The sequence below is a fragment of the Lithobates pipiens genome, unplaced genomic scaffold (genome assembly GCF_037356315.1).
Source record: "Lithobates pipiens isolate NorthernLeopardFrog02 unplaced genomic scaffold, aLitPip1_a1.2 Scaffold_10, whole genome shotgun sequence".
Classification (NCBI taxonomy): Eukaryota; Metazoa; Chordata; class Amphibia; order Anura; family Ranidae; genus Lithobates; species Lithobates pipiens.
In genome coordinates this window covers 213,919,196-213,930,351 of record NW_027507686.1, presented here as the reverse complement: position 1 = coordinate 213,930,351, position 11,156 = coordinate 213,919,196, and the positions used below count along the sequence as shown (strand labels likewise).

The window sequence follows — 11,156 nt, the reverse complement described above, 5'->3', positions numbered from 1 at the left end:
CTCCCGTCCTCAAGGCGCCCCAACAGGTCATGTTTTCAGGCTTTCCATTATTTTGCACAGGTAATTTGATCAGTTTCATTGCCTTAGGCCCCTTTCACACATGCGGACAGTATGTCCGTATTTCATCCATCCGTTTACGGATGAAATACGGACATACATGCATTCCTATGGGATAGCGGGTGTCTGCGGATAAACATCCGCAGACACCCGCTATTGTCCGCCTCCACTATTGTCCGATTCTGCAGACGGAGGAAAATCCTATTTTTCTATCCATCTGCAGAGCGGATCGGATGAACACAGACAGACGGTCCGTGCTCATCTGATCCCCCATAGAGGAGAACGGAGAGCTGACAGGGTGGTCCCTGCACAGTGTGCAGAGACCGCCCTGTCCGCCGCCGGCTCAGCGGGGACAACGGAGCGATCCCCGCTGAGCAAGCGGATCATCACGGGGCGGATCATTACTGATCTGTCCCGTGTGAAAGGGGCCTGCGTAGTTACCTCTGCTGTTTCATCTGAGGGAAATCCTGAAAACATGACCTGTTGGGGTGCCTTGAGGACTGGAGTTGAGACACATTGCTTTAGATTTAAACTTGGAGATCTTTCACCATAGTCACATTGTAGAGCAGTGGTTCTCAACTCCCCTCCTCAGGACCTGCTAACAGGCCAGATTTTAAGTATTACCTTGGGGAGATGCAGACTAGAATACTGCAATCACTGAGCAGAAAATGATATCGCCTGTTATGTATTTCAGTTATCTTGCAAACCTGACCTGTTAGAGCAGTGGTCATCAACCCTGTCCTCAGGGCCCACTAACAGGCCAGGTTTGCAAGATAACTAAAATACATCATAGATTATATCATTTGCTGCTCAATGATTGCAGTATTCTAGTCTGCATCTCCCCAAGGTAATACATAAAACCTGGCCTGTTCGTGGGTCCTGAGGACAGGGTTGATGACCACTGATCTAGGCAAAGTAAAACATATTCAGTATATCCCTGCAATACATGCACATTTCCCTGTGTTTTTTTTCCCCCTGTGTTTTGCAAGTATGACAATTGATCCTGCCATAAAAACTGTGAGCTCTTAACTTCCTGTTTGAGATGACAACACTGCCTCTGCTGCACTGAAATCCCAATCAATTTTGTCAGTCTTGTCCTGTTTGACTAAAGTACACCTCCCCTTTAAGGGCTAGTGTTAACCCTAACCCAAAAGGAGAAGTTACGCTTTTCTTCCTCCTCCCCCCTCCTCTACAACATTTGGCACATACAAATTTTTTTCGGGGGGGAACGGGTACCTATTTGTGATAGGTTCCTGCTTGCATTGCCTAGGCCGCTTTACCCTCTTATTACCTCCATAACTTAAGGACCATCACAGACTCCCCAAAAAACACTCCAGTGCTAAATGCTATGGTTTTCACATTCACAGTGCTTCAATGTGCAATCATTAGCTCTGAGGAAGGGGGTTTGTCCCCCGAAACACATCAGCCATCCAATTTGGCTGAAGCATTTGTGTTATTATTATTATTAATTTTAACTGTCTGTGAGTATCCATTTGTCTTGCGTGTTGAAATAAATCTGTCTATGGCAATACAAGAGGTGTCTGCGCCCTCCTGTGTGTTTTTTGCAGTTTAAAGAAGATCTCCACCCTAGGAACTAAACATTGAAAGTCAGCAGCTACACATGCTGTAGCTAATGATTTTTAATAAAAACACACTTGCCTGTCCAGTGCAATCCTCACCAGGGCTGTTTCTTCACCAGTCTTTGGGTCCCCAGCGCTGGACTCTTTAGCGTGGGAAGCCGGCTGTGACTCTTGAGATGTGTCACAGGTTCCAGAAAGCTGCGGGACTATTCACAATGCGCATATTGTGAATTGCTGGAAGTTAGATAGTCAAAGAGGCACCACATCCCTATGAGTACATATATTGGTAGAAGAGAGGATATGGGATTTTTAGGGTGCCCAAGAAAAATTAAGTCAAATATATAAAAATAGATAATGAATTTATTAATACAAAATGTATAAAAGACATAATATAAGTAACCAGCAGTGACTTTTTGCTCTCCATGTTTCGCCATACAACGGCTTCCTCAGGAACTTCCAACAAGCAATGCATAGCGTGGTAACTATAGGTGAAAAACAATATATTAACATCCATATTTAATAATCAGCTGATTATTATTAAATATGGATTTTAATATATTGTTTTTCACCTATAGTTAAGCTGCTATGCATTGCTTGTTGGAAATCTCCTGAGGAAGCCACTGCATGGCGAAACATGTTGAGCAAGAAGTCACTGCTGGTTACTTATATTATGGTTACTAGTATGTCTTTTTACATTTTGTATTAATAAATTCATTATATTTTTTATATATTTGACTTAATTTTTCTTGGATACCCTAAAAGTCCTATATCCTCTCTCCTACCAATATATGTATTCACAAAGAACAGCAAGGCTCACACATGCGCAGTGGTAAGCCGCAGAGAGTCACAGCTAGCTTCCCACACTAAAAGTGCCAGTTCCAGGGACCCAAGACCCGCAAAGAACCGGCCCGGACAAGAATGGCGCCGGATGCTCGGACAAGTAAGTGTCTTTTTATTAAAAGTCAGCAGCTATAGTATTTGTAGCTACTGACCTTGAATTTTTAGTTCCTAGGATGAAGAACCACTTCAAGTTATGGAGGTAAGAAGAGAACGAGGTGTTCTGTAGTCCAGCAGGAGGTGACAGGGCTGACAACGCTGCTTGCGATTTCAGTGCAGCAGAGGCGGCGTTGTCAGCTCACTAAAGGAAGTTAGGGGTTCACTGCATTTCTGTAAGGATCCACACTCACTTCTCTGTACTTGCAGCATTTTTATAAAGGGGCAGATCACTGGGAAATATGTATTGCAGAGCTGTACAGATTATACTTTTTATTTTTTAATTCTTTCTAGACATACATTTTAACAGAAACCCACCAGAGAAATACAGATGCTGTCTTGCTGACCCCCCTTTTACTAAAAAGCACTTTGCAAAGTGCACAGTCTATTTTCTTTTGCTTGCCCTTGGTCAGCAACAGAGAAAATAGTACGTTCAGAGACTGCCAAACAACCAGCATTTTCAGAAAGAGATCAGTGATGGCCGCATCTGAATTTACTTTATTGCAAGTATACCTTGAATTCAAATGTATGGGGAAACTATTACACTGGAGCTGAATCCAAGCTCTGAAAACAGCTCATTTCACATAGATGGAGTGACGCTGCTGCAGCTGGGATGAGCTACAGCCAGTCCATAGGGGGCACCGCCAACCCCCAAGCTATTCAGCAAAAAAAAAAAAAAAAAGGTCAATTTAAAGCCTCATACACACGATTGGACTGGTACAAACTTTCCCATGGATTTTTGTACAAATGGCGTTGGCCGAGAACTTGTATTGCATACACACGGCAGGACTTTTTCAGCCAACTTTCACCAAATCACATGTTTTTTCTGCTCTTTACTGCCACCTTTGGTCAACTTCTGTATTGTTGTCTGATCTTTTGCATTGGTTCTGAGCATGCGTGTTTGCACTTTGTACAAAAGTCTGATGGTTTTCTGTACACATGATCAGACTTTGCTCTATCTGACTTTTGTTGCCAGAAAGTTTGTCCATTCGCACAGCCAACATAAGTCAGATGAAAACAGAAAAAGTTTGTCCGATGGAGCGTACACACGGTCGAATGTTGCTCCAAAACAGCTAATTTGCATGTTTGCTGTCAAAAAGTCTGATCGTGGGTACGGGCCTTTAGAGTGTCTGGGCACCGGACACACAGTGGTCTAGGGGAAGCTTTCCAGCTTGCAATCAGCTGATTACAAGCTGGGAAGCCGATTTGCCCATGTTTAGGGAGTGTTCGGGGCTCAAGAGATGTGCCCGCAAACACTCCCACTTTTCACTAATTCGTCTCAGTTCTTCGAATGTATCTTTTAATTGGCGGGGAGCCAGGGACCCGAGGACAGTTGGCGGTGCTTTTTGTGGCACTGCGTCACTTCCAGTTTTCCAGCTCAGAGTGGACTGAGACTTAGGACTTACAGTGGTGTGAAAAAGTGTTTGCCCCCTTCCTCATTTCCTGTTCCTTTGCATGTTTGTCACACTTAAGTGTTTCGGAACATCAAACCAATTTAAACAATAGTCAAGGACAACACAAGTAAACACAAAATGCATTTTGTAAATGAAGGTGTTTATTATTAAAGGTGAAAAAAAATCCAAACCATCATGGCCCTGTGTGAAAAAGTGATTGCCCCCTAAACCTAATAACTGGTTGGGCCACCCTTAGCAGCAACAACTGCAACCAAGCGTTTGCGATAACGTGCAATGAGGCTTTTACAGCGTCCTGGAGGAATTTTGGCCCACTCATCTTTGCAGAATTGTCCTAAATCAGTTACATTAGAGGGTTTTCGAGCATGAACGGCCTTTTTAAGGTCATACCACAACATCTCAATAGGATTCAGGTCAGGACTTTGGCTAGGCCACTCCAAAGTCTTCATTTTGTTTTTCTTCAGCCATTTGGTGGTGGACTTGCTGGTGTGTTTAGGATCATTGTCCTGCTGCAGAACCCAAGTTCGTTTCAGCTTGAGTACACGAACAGATGGTCGGACATTCTCCTTCAGGATCTCTTGGTAGACAGCAGAATTCATAGTTCCTTTTATCACGGCAAGTCTTCCAGGTCCTGAAGCAGCAAAACAGCCCCAGACCATCACACTACCACCACCATATTTTACTGTTGGTATAATGTTCTTTTTATGAAATGCAGTGTTCCTTCTACGCCAGATATACTTGGACACACACCTTCCAAAGTGTTCCACTTTTGTCTCATCGGTCCACAGAATGTTGTCCCAAAAGTCTTGGGGAGCATCAAGATGTGTTGTGGAGAAATTGAGACGAGCTTTGATGTTCTTTTTGCTCAGCAGTGGTTTTCTCCTTGGAACTCTGCCATGAAGGCCATTTTTGCCCAGTCTTTTCCTGATGGTGGAGGCATGAACGCTGACCTTAACTGAGGCAAGTGAGGCCTGCAGTTCCTTGGACGTTGTTGTGGGGTCTTTTGTGACCTCTTGGATGATTCGTCGCTGCGCTCTTGGGGTACTTTTGGGCGGCCGGCCACTCCTGGGAAGGTTCACCACTGTTCCATGTCTTCGCCATTTGTGGATAATGGCTCTCACTGTGGTTCGCTGGATTCCCAAAGCTTTGGAAATGGCTTTATAACCCTTTCCAGACTGATAGATCTCAATTACTTTCTTTCTCAATTGTTCCTGAATTTCTTTGGGTCTCGGCATGATGTGTAGCTTTTAAGGATCTTCTGGTGGACCTTACTGTGTCAAGCAGCTCCTATTTAAGTGATGCCTTGATTGTGAACAGGTGTGGCAATAATCAGGCCTGGGTGTGGCTAGAGAAATTGAACTCAGGTGTGGACAACCACAGTTATAGTATGTTTTAACAAGGGGGGCAATCACTTTTTCACACAGGGCCATGATGGTTTGGATTTTTTTTCACCTTTAATAATAAACACCTTCATTTACAAATTGCATTTTGTGTTTACGTGTGTTGTCCTTGACTATTGTTTAAATTGGTTTGATGTTCCGAAACACTTAAGTGTGACAAACATGCAAAGGAACAGGAAATGAGGAAGGGGGCAAACACTTTTTCACACCACTGTATAAGAAGTGGGAGTGGTCAAAAAGGAAGGACGGGGTCTGGCACCCCCCCATTCTAAAACTTTACCAGCCGTCACTGGGTTCAGCAGGAGTCGGGTGAAAAGTTTATGTAGTGCTAATCAAGCAAAGCCCAGCAGATGTTTGTGTATAAAGTATATAACTATACGTCAGCAACTATGTTTTGCTGAGGCTCGCACTAACCTCTGCCTTGTTATGAGAATCTTCATAGTCGGTCTTCTCTTTTTCCAAACCAACCATCGTTATCTTTAGGTTTGAGACCTCGGCCATGAGGTCCAGCTTCTGGGTTTCAAGAGACGTCCGGCTCAAAAGCTCCTATTAAATAGAACAGAATTATAGATTAAGGTTGGAGGAATGGGTTTTGTTGTATTTGAATCTGCATCTTACGTAACAAGGAGAGCCAACCACTAGGACATATCCCAAGTTTTTAGAAAATGAAATCAGAAATATAAAAACAAAAATAAAACTCATGGTCAGTTCTGCCCGGTTTGATGACGTCATGGACTTGCCAATCTGACGCGTTGCGTCCAATACAGACTTTCTCAAAGTTTTTATTTTATTTATTTATTTTGAGTTCACATAATGTTATTAATGTTATTTTTTGTTTTATATTTCTGATTTAATTTTATCAAGTTTTGGGTTAATGATAGATATGAGAAAAGCGCTACACTAGGTTATGTATTATAAATATAAAAAAAAGAGTGCAAGCAACTTTTCTGTTTAGGTGATAGTGGGTTGAGTGCGCTGCGGTAGCACGGGGATATATATTGATTTACATATCTTAAAGTAGAACTATAGGAATTTATTTTTCCATTTTGAATAGAGAAGGGAGGGTTATACACCCTGTCAGATTTCTTTTCATCATCTGTGTCCCATTGTGGAGATTTCCCTTCACTTCCTGTCCCTTAGCCAAACAGGAAGTGAGAGAAAATACCTGCAAATTAAGGGAATGCCTTGGGGACCCCCAGGTAGCAGAATTAGTGTCCCCATTGGAAGATTTCCCCTCTATTACTTTTCTGCGGACACAAATTTGGGATTTTCTTTTACTTTGAATGATAATGGTAAACAAGACAAATAGAGAGAGTGAATCTCCTTAACGGGGGCACAGACAGCAATAAAAACTGACAGGTGTTCTAATCCATCTCCCCTCTATCCAAAATTAAGGCCGGGTTCACACTGGTATGACAAATGCTCTGACATTGGGAGCTCATGTCGCATGACGTGTGAAAATCAATGTTTCCCAATGGGAGTCGTCTTAACTGGTCTGACACAAGTCGGTCTGACTTTGAAAATGCTCCCTGTACTATTTTGGTCCGACTTTGATCCTACTTCACTTCAGCCCATTGACTACTACTATTGAAGTAGGATCAAAGTCGGTTCCTTGTCCTAACCATCCGACTTTGGCATCGGACATTGGTTTCCTGCCCCCTGCTGTAGCCCCCCCCCCCCCCCCATTGTGTGTTAGTTTTGATTGGTCAAAGGACAAGTCGTACTATCTGAAAAGTCAGATATTAGTAGTATCCTGTTCATGAAAGTCGGATGTATGTAGGACCAGTATAGGACTGATATCGTAGAGAAAAGTAGGATGAAAGTCATACTACCGTCGTATAGTATAGTGTGAACCCGGCCTAAAAAAAAAATAAAGTTTTGCCTTTAATTACACTTTCAATTTACCACCTGTAGACTAAACTGAGACCACACAAAATTGGGATCTGATGGCCATTTTAGCCGTTTATTGCATGAACCAATAAATAACAAAAAAATAACAAGAAGGAAGGTTGACAGTCCTTGAAGGCACCAGAAAAAAAACCTTAAACCACAGCACTGTAGCTGCATCCCAAGTTCTTAAATGCTGTAGGTCCATAGCCATGCTTAGACACAATTATAGAAACCTACCATAGAATACCCATCCATACATCAATCTTGGATCTTAACAAATAGTCCACAAAAAAAAGACCTTCAACATCGAACCTGGGTCTCAACAAATGAACCACCTTCTTAGCCCTTGTACACACGGTCGGATATTCCGATGGACAATGTCCGATAGGACCGTTTTGTCGGATAATCTGACTGTGTGTGGGCTTCATCGGACTGTTTCCATCGGAGTATCCGAAGGACCAAGTTTTCCAACTTGTCTATAAAATTTTCTGACAACATGCTCCGATCAGACTTTGTCCGATCATGTGTAGAGAATTCCGATCGGACAAAGTGCCACGCATGCTCAGATCAAATTCCTAGACCAAAGCTATTGGCTACTAGCCTGAACGTAGTCCCGTCGTAACGAAATAACGTCATGACGTTAAGTACGATCAGATTTTCTGACAACTTTGTCCGACTGTGTGTATGCAACAGTTTCGGACAAAATCTGTCGGACAAAAGCCGTCGGACAAAATCCGACGGATTTGGTTGTCGAAATGTCCGACCGTGTGTACAAGGGCTAAGACCTTCACATTACCTGCCATCACAGGCTACAAATTTCAGGGTAGAAGGGCAGGAAGCTCTTTGAACACTGGTTGCCCAGAGATTGACAAATACCTGCTTTTCCCTGCCGACCAACGCTTGAGACCCTCAATCACCAGTCAGGTATCTTCTCTCTCTTTAACCCTAAAGCATTCTGGCACCTTTCAACCCCTGTCTTGTGGCCCCAATGTCTAAGCTCCAGGTTCTTTTTGTCAGGTTTCTGCTTTTATGAGTCTTAAATCTTCTTGGACTCAGACTTAGAATTATCAGCCTAGGCTAACCAAGCACATTAACAATGTCTTTTTTTCCAGTTTCTTTCTTTAGTTGGAACACTCTAGCCACACAGGCACTCCAGATCCCTGAAACTGCTGTTTTGTGGTTGTTGTACACATCTCTATAGACACTGGAGACCGGATTGGGATTCTGCCATTGAATACTGGACCACACTCCCTGTGTGGTCTGAGATCCAGGTTCCAGATCCAGATTCAAGTGCCAGCTTGGGTGTTGAAAAAGGACCTTCCCCTGAAATGCGTTGGTTGGAGTTCATACAATATTTTTTTTTTTCAAATCATCTTTAAGCTTTTTGACTATTTCTACCAGGTGCTCCTAACTTTACTCATAAAACGGAATACCTGTTGACTGGTTGGTTGAACAAGATTGGAGAGGCAGTGGCCTAAAGGCACAAGTGGGTTAGCTCTTTACTGTATGTTCATTGAAGATCAACTTTCTCAAAGGAGTAGTAGCCTTCTGGATATACATAAAACATACCTAAACTGGTGTAGCACTACTATACACCTACTAAGCCTGTAAAGAGGACCTGTCAGTTAAAGTGTTTACTTTTACTCTATAGAAAAAGCAAAGTTTCAGTGGGCAACACTGAGTGACATTTAACTCCAAACAACAACAATGTTACACCACTGTGACATCACCAAAAACCACAGCAATATAAAACGTTACATGGGGATTTTACATGGAAGCAGCACTTAGCAGAGTTTGATAGCTGCTGTATGTCATAGGTCCTGGAACACAATTAAAGTGGCCCTATGCTGTGGTTACCTAAAGTGGTTGTAAACTACAGACATGAAATCTGAACAAAGCATATCCCTCTATAGTGTGTCCTAATCCGGAACACTACATGTAATTTCTTGCTGCTGCTTCGTTCCTCTGCTATCTGCCTGAGTCACTTCTGAAAAGTTTAAAAGGTAAAAAGATGACAGGGGAGGAGCTTCAGCACACAGCTTGTGATTGACAGCCTCAGCTCTGTCCCTTTGTACTGTGTGAAGGGGAGTGTGCCCTTTCCTCCAATCAGCTCTCAGAGGTCTCCTCATGAAGATCTGTAGTGTTTAATTTAAACTATCCGTCCCCTTTTTTCTGACAGCTTAGACAAGCTTTCTAAATTCTGGACTTTAAACAGCTGTAAAGAAGAGAGTGTGGCAGAAAAACAGATACAACTTATGTAGGAGGATTTGTTTCATCTCTGTGTATCACCTGAGGCCAGTCACTTCACTGGGTATATGTAAGGGTTTACAACTGTCAAAAGAGAAACACGGGGGCTGCAATACCTGACCACCTCCTGAAAATGCTCATTGCCTGGCTGTTATGTTTGCTCTCTGATTTTAGTACCTTCAGTTATGGACCTAGAACAAGGATGCAGAAAGTCACTCGGTCAATGAGGGGAAGCTCTGATGATTTTATCATCCAATCATGTGAATGAATGAATGAAATACTTGTATAGAGCACAATGCGAACTGAATCGCCTCTAGGCCCTTGGACAGCGAATCTCCGATCCCCCTTGGATTTATACCGGGCTTTGGGCACGAGGAGGAGGTTTTTGTTGGCTGATCGAAGACTGCGGTTTGGTGTGTAATGATTTATTTTCTCCATTAGGTATTGCAGAGCTTCTCTATGCACGCATTTGTGGGTGAGGCAAAGGGTCTTGAATGTGATCCGATTTTTTACGGTTAGCCAATGTAAGCTCCTCAGCGAATTAGAGATGGATTCCCAGGGTTTTTTTCCTGTTATCAGCCTTGCCGCCGTGTTTTGGATCAGTTGTAATCGTGCAAGTTGATATTGTGGTAATCCTATGTAAAGCGAGTTTGCGTAGTCCAGTCGTGAATTAATGATTGTTCCAACTACCACTGCTTTGTCATTCTTTGGGATAAAAGGGATGAGTCTGCGAAGCATGCACAGCAGATGGTGAGATCCACTGACTACAGATCCTATTTGCGCATCCATTGACATTTGTGCGTCTAAAATAACCCCGAGACTCTTCGCTTTGCTCTTTGGGGAGATAGTCTGCCCAAAGACGGTTGGTGGAGACCAGGAGGTACAAGCAAAAATGTGTTTTTTTTTTATTTTCCTTGCATGTCCCCCTCAGATCTACAGCGACTGCACTTCCCAAGTGCACTTTCAGTGCATTTTCAAGTGCACTTTGCACTTGTAGTGCAAAGTGGATTTGCCTTTAGTAAATAACCCTCAAGCCAAACTTCAGCTGACAATTTATAAGAAGTTACAGAAAACATATTTTTTTCTTTTGGGATAAAGGTTTTACATTAATAAATAAAAGCTGATCATTTGAATGACCCCTGCCATTGTTAAGTGGTTTGTCTCATCTGTGTAAACTTTTGAAAAACAACAGACTTGCTGGCTGGATCACCAGATAAATAATAAGAAAGAAAGAGCCTAAAAAAAAACAAAAAAACGAATGCAGCCTTCACATCCTAGAATTGGTAATCTGCGATATAATAAATGTTTACATTTGGGTTTAATACTGCTTTAACCACTTTCAGACTGGACCAATTTGCTGGTCAAAGACCAGACCACTTTTTGCGATTCGGCACTGCGTCGCTTTAACTGACAATTGCGCAGCCGTGCGACGTGGCTCCCAAACAAAATTGACGTCCTTTTTTTCCCACAAATAGAGCTTTCTTTTGGTGGTATTTGATCACCCCTGCGGTTTTTATTTTTTGCGCTATAAACAAAAATAGAGCGACAATTTTGAAAAAAACGCATTATTTTTTACT

At 42.6% G+C, this 11,156-nt stretch overlaps 1 protein-coding gene across 15 annotated transcripts in view; it reads right to left on the bottom strand.

Annotated features, from left to right (window-relative positions):
• The window catches only part of PPFIBP2 (PPFIB scaffold protein 2), a 358,545-nt gene that overhangs the window by 104,903 nt on the left and 242,486 nt on the right, over positions 1-11,156 (bottom strand). For all 15 annotated transcript variants that reach the window (XM_077460920.1, XM_077460921.1, XM_077460924.1 and 12 more), the window contains one exon: positions 5,857-5,988. In XM_077460920.1, coding sequence (XP_077317046.1) covers positions 5,857-5,988 — 132 coding nt within the window. The remainder of the gene's footprint in view (positions 1-5,856; positions 5,989-11,156) is intronic.